Source organism: Sander vitreus, chromosome 4 (genome assembly GCF_031162955.1).
Source record: "Sander vitreus isolate 19-12246 chromosome 4, sanVit1, whole genome shotgun sequence".
Classification (NCBI taxonomy): Eukaryota; Metazoa; Chordata; class Actinopteri; order Perciformes; family Percidae; genus Sander; species Sander vitreus.
In genome coordinates this window covers 31,908,281-31,920,659 of record NC_135858.1, presented here as the reverse complement: position 1 = coordinate 31,920,659, position 12,379 = coordinate 31,908,281, and the positions used below count along the sequence as shown (strand labels likewise).

At 41.7% G+C, this 12,379-nt stretch overlaps 1 protein-coding gene across 1 annotated transcript in view; it reads right to left on the bottom strand.

The window, feature by feature from the left end:
* Positions 1 to 969: 969 nt before the first annotated feature.
* The window catches only part of stmn3 (stathmin-like 3), a 32,585-nt gene continuing 21,175 nt past the window's right edge, over positions 970 to 12,379 (bottom strand). The window contains exons 3-5 of the mRNA XM_078249348.1: positions 9,111 to 9,289; positions 5,995 to 6,186; positions 970 to 1,275 (exon numbers count right to left, since the gene is read on the bottom strand). Of these exons, the coding sequence (XP_078105474.1) occupies positions 1,216 to 1,275; positions 5,995 to 6,186; positions 9,111 to 9,289 (431 nt within the window). The 3' untranslated portion in view covers positions 970 to 1,215. The remainder of the gene's footprint in view (positions 1,276 to 5,994; positions 6,187 to 9,110; positions 9,290 to 12,379) is intronic.

The window sequence follows — 12,379 nt, the reverse complement described above, 5'->3', positions numbered from 1 at the left end:
CTCTCTCTCTCTCTCTCTCTCTCTCTCTCTCTCTCTCTCTCTTCCTGCTTCTATCTCAACCAGCTGATTGAGGGTGTTGGCTCTTTCATTTGAACCAATCAGATTTTGCCACAAGACTGCTCCTTTCTGCTCACCTCCCCCCCTCACTGCCTGCCAGCCTTCTCTTTACAAAATACACTTTATGTTAGGGAATGAACTTAATGTTACCCTAGACACACTGAGAGCCGTCATTCTCGTAACACATGAACTCAAATTGTGTACCAGTACCATGTGTATCCATGGTGCCAGATAATGAATCCTAGTGACATATAATGTCTGTTATGATAATTACTGCACAATATTTACTGCTAAGAGGTCAAATATACATTTCATATATTAACATGCTAACCGAGATGTTAGAAGGCCAATATGGTAACATGCGGCAACATCAGCTTGATAACTTCAAACTGTTGTTAGTAGGCATGTTAGCACATTAACATTAGCATGTTGTTACCTACAGTGTCACAGATACGTTCATCTGTGTTATTTCCTCAGACTTTGGGACGCTCCGTCAGACCCACAGAAGACATTATACAACTGCTTTAACAAGCTGTCGACTGAATTGAACTTCATGTGTAAAACTATGGTAGAGTAACCCAGTATAAAATGTAATGTGGTAGTAAAATGAATTCTGCTAAAGTATCTAATAAACTTTCTCTTCTTAAAACAGTTCAGTTCAGCCCCCCATGACAACTTAAAATGTTGTTTTAGAGCTTTAAGCTGCTCCATGGCTTCAGGTCTTTGGGGTGAAGGTTCTTTCAATGTGCACACATCACATTGGCCCACAGGCCTTAAAAGCTTTGGGTAGTCCTGGCAGGAGTCATGACAAACTCACAGTAAATGTATCATCTTTATCACCTTTAGCTAGCCATGTTTTTCAGTTACTTTACTAAAGCAGTTTTATATTTAGAACACAGACCTTGTTTGGCTCAGGATTGTACTTTATTTCAGCTGAACTTGACTCTGCTATCAGAACATGTATCCGCACTTCTTTAAATATGTGTTTTACCAAAAATTAAACAGATGAGTAACAGTATTTGGTGCTGATTAACAACTAGTTTGGGTCCTGAAAGGTGCACTGTAGAGTGATATAGGTGAATACTGAACAACAGGAAAACGTTGACACACAGAAGAGTTTCAAAAGTAACATCCACTGACAGAGGGTAGAAAACATTTTCAGCCCGAGAGGCCAGCCTGCAGCTCCTTGTTCCTGCGTACCTCAGCAGCGTGGACTTCCTGTAAAATAAAGCAATAAACTGTAAACTGTCATTCACTTGTTGCAAAATGAAACTTAATGGCTTCTGCGGAACTTGAAACTTAAAGGTACAATTATTATTATTTTTTTTTAATCCCTGAAGACTGGAAACACTGCTGACCACTGAGTTGCTAAAACTCTCCAGAAACATTATGCAAAGATGCAGTAACTTTGTGTTCCAGGAAGCCCAATGCTCTGTTAAACCTGTTAAACCTGTTTTCAGCCATTGCTTGTCTGCTTGATTTTTTGTCATTAAAACTCACTGAAGAGGCTTCTGTGTTGTTGGCTTCAGGCTCTTCTCCACAACGACACTTTCCTGCTATCCATGTTTCTGGATGGAAGCTATTTAATGTTGAGCCTTCCTGAGGGGTTGGTGGTTGAATAAAATGTCTAGTTTTAGTTAATGTTTAACAGCATGCAGTACCTGCTCTCAGCCACCACCTTTCTTTCTTTTTAAAGTAGTAATTCACTCTAGTTTACAACCACTAGGGATACTTACATCACATGCTGTGTGTCAAACTCTGTGGATGTCCAAAGTGGAAACATTTAGAATCACTAAGTTACGTCAACAGTGCTCATTTAATAATGACTTTCAACTGTTTTTACTAATCTATGTATTTATTTTGTAGGGTATTCATGGCATATAATTGATATTTTTTTTCCCTGGCTTACTAAAATTTTATGAACAAACACATTGTCTTTAAATACATGATCTGCTGCATTTCATGAGAAGTGAACTAGAATCGGCATCAGGGCTGTCCCAGTCAGTGGCTGGAAGTGATTTGAGTTTGACATCCGATAGTGTGATGCATAGTAAAGGTACATGTGTGAGAGGGTTGGATGGAAGATTTATTTAAACTAGAAAATGCATTTCCTGCGTGGGAATGCTGAATAGCTGAATTTCTAAAGCTAAACTGGTTGAATAGCTTAAATCAGTAAGAAGAAGTTGAAGTAGTGAGAATAGTTGAAAAAGTGGAAATCGGTTTAATGAGTATGAATTTCATTAAAAAGTTGAATAACACCACTAATGTATAAAAGAATTTATTTTTATTTTATCTGAAATTATGAATCAGGATGGAAGACTTACAAATGTTGTGAGAAACATTGATGAAAATGCAGAAATATGGAACAAATTGTTTGAAAAATCTCAAATGCATTGCACTACACTGCTGAAAAACTTGGAAGTTGGAAGCTGAACTGCGAATAAGTTAAGAGCTGAAATACATTTGTAGAAAAGCTGGAAGCTAAACTGTAATACTGTCAAAAGTGGAAGTTTCTCAAATGGAAATCTCAAATGGATTGCACTGCACTGCTGAAAAACTTGGAAAATTAAATGTAAAATTGACAATTGGAAGCTGAACTGCATATAAGCTAAACTGTAATACTGTCAAAAGTGGAAGTTCAAATAAGTCGACTAAAAAGGCTGTAAGGAGAGAGAAGGAGAGAGAGAGAGAGAGAGAGAGAGAGAGAGAGAGAGAGAGAGAGTGAGAAAGAGAGAGAGAGAGAGGGAGAGGGAAAGAGAGGGAGAGAGGGAGAGAGAGAAAAAGAGAGAAAGCGAAAGAGAGAAAAAGAAAGAGAAAAGAGACTGGGAGAGAAAGAGGGAGAGAGAGAGTGAGAGAGAGAGAAGGAGAGGGAAAGAGAGGGAGAGAGAGGGAGAGAAAAAGAGAGAGAGCGAAAGAGAGAGAGAGAAAAAGAGAAAAGAGACAGAGAGAGGGAGAGAGAGAGGGAGGGAGAGATAGAGAGGGAGAGAGAGAATGAGGGAGAGAGAGAGAGAGAGAGGGAGGGAGAGAGGGAGAGAGAGAGGGAGGGAGAGAGGGAGAGAGGGAGAGAGAGAGAGAGAGAGAGAGAGGGAGGGAGTGTGAAAGTGTTGTCATGGCTACTAATGACCCGTGACTAAACGCCCTTTGATCTCTGTGATGAGATCTCTTTGATCAGCTAATGACCGCAGCACCTGCTGTTAAGATGGCACACTGCAGCTATTCAGATACACTGAGATTGAGCTCTCAAATAAAGGCTCAGTGTGCTAAAACGATAAGTGCTATCAGTCAGATGACCTCATCTTGAGCACCACAAGGCCTTTCTGAACGTAATCATATACAATTAAACTTAAAAATGTGGGCATATCAGTGATTTAAAAAGATTGGTTTGCTCTGCATTTCGCTCTAAAATGTGAAGGATCTTTAACAGGTGAGTGAATGGAAGAAGATTTGGAACTGTTGTCATTTGGAAGCTCACCGAGCCAAAAGTATAAGCCATATATAACTGAGCACATTGGCGGAAACTAGATAATAATAATACCTACGTTTTGATGTATAAATTGTGTATGACAAGTAAATATTGTGGGTGTGAAAGCAGTTTATACACACTCTAATCTGTGACATCACTCACTCTAAGAAGCTACATACACACTCTGTTTAATCGATACAATTTCCTGAAATGTACACTAAACTTAAATAGCTTTTTTACAAAAACTGTAAAAGATATCAAAACACTGAGCACACCCCGAATACCTGAATATTTTGTGAATGGTTTAAAGTTTGAATCACTTCTGTAGGTGAAAGAATGTAGGAGGAGATACATTTTGAAGCAGAAGAGGATTTGAAGCTTGCTCTCATTGACTTTAATGTTAAAATAAAATGTTTAAAAGCTTAATATTTAAAAAGTATAAATAGTAGAAAAAAAGTTGAAGAAGTCCCATCATTAGCTGAAAGAGCTGAACATTTTAAAAGTTGAATGGTTTTAATAGCTGAACGTATGCAGAAGTTACGGAGAGCCAAAAAACGTATGGAATAATAAGAAGAAGCAGAAAAATAAAGAACAGGATAACAATAGTTGGAATGCTGCTGAATCAGCATTCCCACTAATAACTAGAACTTTACAGTAACTTCAACTAAAAATCACTTGTGTAACATTAAAGTTACATTTAATCCATCCTGCGTTGGATTAAAACTGAGTACCACACAAGAGAAAAGCTTCCGCAGGTACGCATTTCATAATGCAGAAAAAATAGCCACTGCCATTGGGGAAATTAGAGGCGTAGCTTTTATTGACAGTTGCTCTTCTGTCAACCTTGTCTCCTAAAAAAATGATGTTCCCATACAACTAAACTGTATCCTCAATTACATTTTAAAGGAAATGTATTTTCTCTCAGATTATACATCCTTGTACCAGCAACATGCACACGTTGTAAAACGGGTGCAGTTTTAAACATGTGGTTAACGTTATGATTTGACTACAACTACTTAGGGAGGTTGTTATGGGAAAAAAACCTTATTGTAAATACTTATCGCTCTCAAATATTGTTTTACTAGGCTCAGTCTTGTGATGTCTGGCATGTAATCAGTTCTAATCAAGAAATCAGACAAATGTAACCTCACCATGTTCTGTAAGTTTAGCAAGGTACACTATCAATCATGTACACGCATGTACACATTGTGTTCATGTTGCACCTTAGAGTATCATGTTTAAAGAAAATTAGGACTCTGAGAGGAGGCTCTTCTCTCTGTGATAGTTGTACGCAAATAACAATCAATAGTCTATACTTAATTGGTTATGCCTGTAGTCAGTTGATGTGTCCGGGACAACTCGTTTTTTTCGGTAGCCCTGAAGTGCAAAACACGACAGCAAATCACCACAACACACCAGCACAACACAACAGCAAATTACCACAACATGACAGCAAATCGGCAACTTGCTGTCATGGTTTGCAGTTCAGGTACACTTGTTTTTTTTTTTACACTTGTAATTACTACTTGAACAAACAACATATGCAAGCATTATTTTAGGGGGAGGATGGTCAAAATGTATAATTTCAAACATTTTCTATTAATAAAACACACCTATTGTTACCACCAGTAACCAGGGGTGTTGCCAAATTAACCAGGACTAAAATCTTAAGGAATAGTTCATTTTTGGAAATACACTTATTTGCTTTCTTGCAGATAGTTGGATGAGAAAATCATACATGCTTGTGAGTCCACTAGGGGTGTGTCATATTATATCTTTCACAACAATAACATCATTTTCAAAATAATTTTAATTTTTAAATAATAAATATTATAAACATGTTTAATGGCAACATTCTGACTTGTTGACATAATTGCCTGTTAATTTGGCAACTTTAGATTTGCACTGTGTTGTACTATTTACATTTTATACAGAATCTGAATCTCACTTTGAGTAGTTTTTTGGTTTTACTGAATATTTGAAGGCAAACTGTTAACGTTTAGGTTGACTTATAAAACTATACACTTATTTTGTTGCAATTGTATGTTCTTGAAATAATATATTATGGTTCAGTATTTCTTCGTATGATCAAGAATGTCATCATCCCAGATATACCCTGATATATTATTTTAGGGCCATATCCTCCACCCCTAGTATTAATTTTCTCTTTTAATCTTCTCATCAAACGTATGTTGACCTTTTTCTTTAAGGATTAGAACTTTAACCAAGTAGCCTTAATTCCCCAGTCACAGCCATAAGGGCACAGTCCTGTAAGCAACAGGTAAACTGTACGACCACAATGAATTCCTTTTTATTTTAAGGTATGTGTGAACACTTCTAATTAATATGGGGAAAATGGCAATTGTGTCCACTTTATGCGGGTTTGACATAATCCAAATTGTTGGAGAGAAACATTCGGGTCACATATGTTTTATACCCACAATAACAAATGATCACAGAATGGGAAGACTTGCTTTTTCATGTAGCCTTTGTTTGAGAGCATGGAGCATGGCCTCCCGGTTCTCCTTGCTGATCTCCATCTTTTGGATGAGCTTCTCCTCCGTCTTCTTGCTGAAGATGTGGTTCACCTCACGCACCTTGTGGAGAACCTCCTGCTCATGCTCCCTCTTCTCCGCCAGCTGCTTCAGCACCAGGGCTTCCTGGGACTACAGCGGGGGGGGGGCACAGACAGTGAGGGTGAAGTCACTGTGATGATGCCTGTTTGTCGAGTAGGCCTGTTTGTCGAGTAGCTAAATTTCCTGACAGCTTTAAAGGTACAGTCAATAAGACATTAGTGCACAAAAAAACACAATACATACATTAAAAATTGCCAACCACTGAAGTTTCAACACAGTCCCTTAGTTAATCCCCACATCCCTTTTGCAACAGGTTTTACTTGTACTGCTTGACTACAGCACTATCTGCTCAGTGATGTTTGTTCCTGTTGCTGTGCCGTAGGTAGGTCTATTGTCTTTATTTCTATGTTGCATAATTGTCGTCTTGCACACCTTCTTAATAGTACAAATGTATGTGGCTATAATTATGACAACACGTTCTTGTGCCAGTTAGGCGTGGCGGCTGAGCTGGCAGACATTAAAAAGTCTTTACAGTGTCTGGAATTGTCCTTCATTATACAGTAACCTTTGGTACCTTTCGGTAATCTCAGTGTGCAGTCAAAATATATCAAATGGTAATATAGCCTTACAACAAACACAGACATTTAATATATCAAATACTTGGAGAACAAGTTGTGAAGCAACTTGGTATTCACAATGAAAATGTTTTGTCTGTGACAGACAGTGTCAAGGTTGGACAAATGCACACCAGGTTCTGAAGGCTACTGCCAGCAAAACACACAATGTGAAAGCTTACATTCATCTGAACTCTGTTCCTGTTCGATGTTTTAAATAAAAAAATAGATCCAACGACTGCATGTCGTGACTGCACGTTTTATACAGCACTATAGCACAACAACAACAGTTATTTTAAACAAGTAACATTTTGAAACCTGATTATACAAAATATAGACCCTCTTTTGTTTAGTTAAAAAATTATTCCAGCAAAGTGATCTTTGTATTAAAGGTGCAAATACAGCAATTATCAGAAAGTATCACAATACTATAAAAGGAAACTAAAATAATTACTGTTAATACACTGCCCTGGCTGTGTAAATGTAAAACATACAGAAAGGAGTGCAAGAGCCACACAACATTGTTACAGCCAATCAGCAACAGGCAGCGACAGTTGATGGTAGTGGGGGAGGCGGGGAGGCAGCATTTGAATGTGCAGGCCAGTAATAGAGCTCAACAGTCCCGCCCACAGCGGGTTCCGAAAGTAAAAATGCAATGCAATTTCTACATTGACAATTGGAGTATAAGCCATAAAATCGTAACCGTCGATGGTAGACTTAAAACCAGCATGCCGACATGACTAAGCGATTGTATATGCTCATATAGACACCAAAAGTTCATGGGGCACCAACCTTGTTTTGAGATAAATGTCTTTTATTCGCGATGTCTTGGATAAGTACTTCATTACCCACAATCCTGAACAATCCCACAATCCCACAGTGATGCCTCTGATTGGTGGAACTCATGCTGGTGAGGAGGGGGAGCTGTCGGTACCCGATCTGTGCTGCCTGCATGATCCGTCATGCGCATGCGCAAGATGATAATTCTGTTTCACAAGGATTTACGACACTGCACGAATCACGATCTGTTCCATGCTTCTGCTGTTAGCCTCCACCAGGAAGCTAATGTTAGTTTAGCTAACAGCTAATTCGGCTAACCACTAGCTGACAGCTTGATTCAGTCTAAAATAATGTTAACTCAAACTAAACACTGGGAAAAGCAAGCTACAGCTGACTTAACAGCTGTTATATATCTTAACGGTTATTTTGAGGTTTTATTTTGAGGTGTTTTTAAAGTTATTACATGCTGTCTCAGCTCAATTAGCTGTTAGCTAAATTAACATAGCTTCCTTTATTCAGTGGTGTGCGGTGGTTTATGGGATGAGTAGTTCCTTCGCTCAATAATGAAAATATGTACACAGTCATGTACCCTCGACTTTTAAAATGATATTGATGTTGTATGCTTATATCACGTCACGTCTGGTTAGCCTAAGGCATGGTCTAAAACTCTTTATATACGGATTTTTCCAGATGTCAATGAGAGAAATGAATGGGAAATGTACTTCCGGAACCAAAGGTCTCTCGGAGGAGGGGCGGGACTGTTGAGCTCTGTTATCTGTCTGTGAATCTGGGGGGCGGAGCTTCTGAAGGGGGGGGTATTTCTTTGGCAGACAAGTTCAAATATCAATAATCTTTATGTAGAATGACTTACTGCACCTTTAAATAGCTCACGTTACTGTATTGTGTGGACACTTGTGAACATATGAACATTATTTAACATGGTTTGTGCCGTTTTCTTTTACGGGCTGCAAATGTTCCACCAAAACAAGTTCCTTCCCAAGACTATTTTGTAGAGCCACTGTCACTGCGTCCAGACCTTAGCGCCGCCCAAGAAACGCAAACACCCCAGAGCATTTTTTCTCCTATCCCAGAATGCATCTGTGGTGTAGCCAGACCTCACTCCAAAGCAATGCAATGCCAGACTAGAATCAGTGCAACATAAGGCATTCCCATAAATCATAGTATCCGCATGTAATATCAACTTACAAACTGCAATTTTACATCCATCACATGGATGATACAATGACTGAGCCAAATTTTGATTTCAACTGCGTGAAAAATTAGAAGATAAGATAACTTTTTATTTATTTAATTATATATATATATAATTAACTTTTTAAGATCTTAAGAATGACAAGACTTTAGTTAACTCTATTATGGGTTTTAAAAATGGGTTAATATTACATTAAGAGCATAATGTTGTTTAATAAAAACAATCTGAGCTATTATAGAATTGTGGGAGAACAATGACCTGAAAATTCTCAACTGAAAATGAAAGGAGCTTGATGAGCTTAATGTGGCTCAATGCAGATTAATCACCTTCAACTAGGTCAAATAAAATAAAAAGATGTGCAGTGGTACTCCATCATGAGACCATACTGTGATGACATATGTGCATACCTTCCTCCTTTCCTCAGCAGCCTCCAGCCTCTTCTGGAGTTCCTCCAGGGATACCTCCCTCCTCGGAGGGGAGGGCAGGGGCTGAGCCTGGCTTTTGTCCCCGAACTGATCCAGATCCTTAAGGAAGACCTCAAACGACTGTCCCGATGCTCGCTTGTTCAAGCCCTTCACCTCCAGGTCTGACACAGCCACGATAAAACACAAGTTAGTGAGCTGTTTATTAGGTTTTTTTTTTTCTTTCCTTTGGTCACTTTATATATATATATATATATATATATATATATATATATATATATATATATATATATATATATATATATATATATAAATATATATAAGAGTGGTGGGTGATACAGCTCCTGACTGTGTCTCAGCATTGTTATCAAAAATACTGTATTTGCGGATGCCCTGCAACGCCCTCCTATGCCCTGCTATGCCTTATGCCCTGCAACGCCCTGCTATGCCCTGCTATGCCCTATGCCCTGCTATACCCTGAACTGCTACAACTATTATTTCCAGTCATAGTTCCATTATCTTTCTTGTTACTATAGTTGCCACTGTTCATCATACCAACTGCTATAATCATTATGATTCATATTTCTCCATATACATAGGGATGCTCATAAGTGTACTTGGTACCAGAGCACCCTAGGCCAAAGGTCAATGATCGATTTTATAATCGTTTCATCTGATCTGAGGCTGTATGTTTTGGACACTCGGGTGAAGAGAGGGGCGGAGCTGTCAACCAATCACCCTCTGGTGGTGAGTTGGGTCAGGTGGTGGGGGAAGACTCTGGACAGACCTGGTAAGCCCAAACGGGTAGTGCGGGTAAATTGGGAACGTCTGGAGGAGGCCCCTGTCCGACAGACTTTCAACTCACACCTCCGGTGGAGCTTTTCGTGCATCCCTGTGGAGGCTGGGGGCATTGAACCCGAGTGGACAATGTTCAAAGTTTCCATTGCTGAAGCTGCAGTGAGGAGCTGTGGTCTTAGGTGCCTCAAGGGGCGGTAACCCATGAACACTGTGGTGGACACCGGTGGTCAGGGAAGCCGTCCGACTGAAGAAGGAGTCTTTCCGGGATATGTTATCCCAGACGACTCCGGAGGCAGTTGCAAGGTACCGAAGGGCCCGAAGGGCTGCAGCCTCTGCCGTGAAAGAGGAAAAGCAGCGTGTGTGGGAGAAGTTCGGAGAAGACATGGAGAAGGACTTTCGGTCGGCACCAAGGTACTTCTGGAAAACCGTTCGCCACCTTAGGAGGGGGAAGCGGAGAACCATCCAAGCTGTGTACAGTAAGGATGGGACGCTGTTGACCTCAACTGAGGAGGTAATAGGGCGGTGGAAGGAGCACTTTGAGGAACTCCTAAATCCGACTAATACGCCCTCTATGGTAGAGGCAGAGCTGGAGGATGAGGGGGGATTTGCATCAATTTCCCTGGTGGAGGTTGCTGAGGTAGTTAAACAACTCCACAGTGGCAAAGCCCCAGGAATTGATGAGATCCGTCCAGAAATGCTTAAAGCTCTGGGTGTGGAGGGATTGTCTTGGTTGACACGCCTCTTCAACATTGCGTGGAAGTCTGGGATGGTGCCTAAGGAGTGGCAGACCGGGGTGGTGGTTCCCCTTTTTAAAAAGGGGGACCAGAGGGTGTGTGCCAATTACAGGGGTATCACACTTCTCAGCCTCCCCGGTAAAGTCTACTCCAAGGTGCTGGAAAAGAGGGTTCGGTCGATAGTCGAATCCCAGGTTGAAGAGGAACAATGCGGATTCCGTCCTGGTCGTGGAACAACGGACCAGATCTTTACTCTCGCAAGGATCCTGGAGGGAGCCTGGGAGTATGCCCAACCAGTCTACATGTGTTTTGTGGATCTGGAGAAGGCGTATGACCGGGTGCCCCGGGAGATACTGTGGGAGGTGCTGCGGGAGTACGGGGTGAGGGGGTCCCTTCTCAGGGCCATCCAATCTCTGTACGACCAAAGCGAGAGCTGTGTCCGGTTTCTCGGCAGTAAGTCGGACTCGTTTCAGGTGAGAGTTGGCCTCCGCCAGGGCTGCGCTTTGTCACCAATCCTGTTTGTAGTATTTATGGACAGGATATCGAGGCGTAGTCGGGGTGGAGAGGGGTTGCAGTTCGTGGGCTGGGGATCTCATCGCTGCTTTTTTGCAGATGATGTGGTCCTGATGGCATCATCGGCCCTGTGACCTTCAGCACTCACTGGATCGGTTCGCAGCCGAGTGTGAAGCTGCTGGGATGAGGATCAGCACCTCTAAATCGGAGGCCATGGTTCTCAGCAGGAAACCGATGGAGTGCCTTCTCCAGGTAGGGAATGAGTCCTTACCCCAAGTGAAGGAGTTCAAGTACCTTGGGGGTCTTGTTCGCGAGTGAGGGGACAATGGAGCCGGGAGATTGGTCGGAGAATCGGCACAGCAGGTGCGGTATTACATTCAATTTATCGCACCGTTAGACGTAAAAGAGAGCTGAGCCAGAAGGCAAAGCTCTCAATCTACCGGTCAGTTTTTTGTTCCTACCCTCACCTATGGTCATGAAGGCTGGGTCATGACCGAAAGAACAAGATCCAGGGTACAAGCGGCCGAAATGGGTTTCCTCAGGAGGGTAGCTGGCGTCTCCCTTAGAGATAGGGTGAGAAGCTTAGTTATCCGCGAGGAGCTCGGAGTAGAGCCGCTGCTCCTTTGCGTCGAAAGGAGCCAGTTGAGGTGGTTCGGGCATCTGGTAAGGATGCCCCCTGGGCGCCTCCCTAGGGAGGTGTTCCAGGCACATCCAGCTGGGAGGAGGCCTCGGGGGAGACCCAGGACTAGGTGGAGGGATTATATCTCTAACCTGGCCTGGGAACGCCTCGGGATCCCCCAGTCGGAGCTGGTTAATGTGGCCCGGGAAAGGGAAGTTTGGGGTCCCCTGCTGGAGCTGCTACCCCCGCGACCCGACCCCGGATAAGCGGATGAAGATGGATGGATGGATGGATTTCTCCATATATGTAGATCTGTATCAGTGTCTCTGCGTCCCAACTTGCACCGGCAGATGGCTGCCCACCAGTGTAAAATGTATGCCCCTCTGCTTGTAACCTTAAGATTAACAATTTGCAAGATTCAATATCTATTGGATAAGGGTGGCTTTAACTTGGCCAAAAGGCCACACAAGTATGCTTACACATCCAAACCAAAGAGGATAGGTGCTGAGCTGAAAGTGAGCAGATCATAAAATAATCAAATAATTAGTTTCCACACTGCAGGGTTATAGTGGGCATTCGAGCCCTGCAGT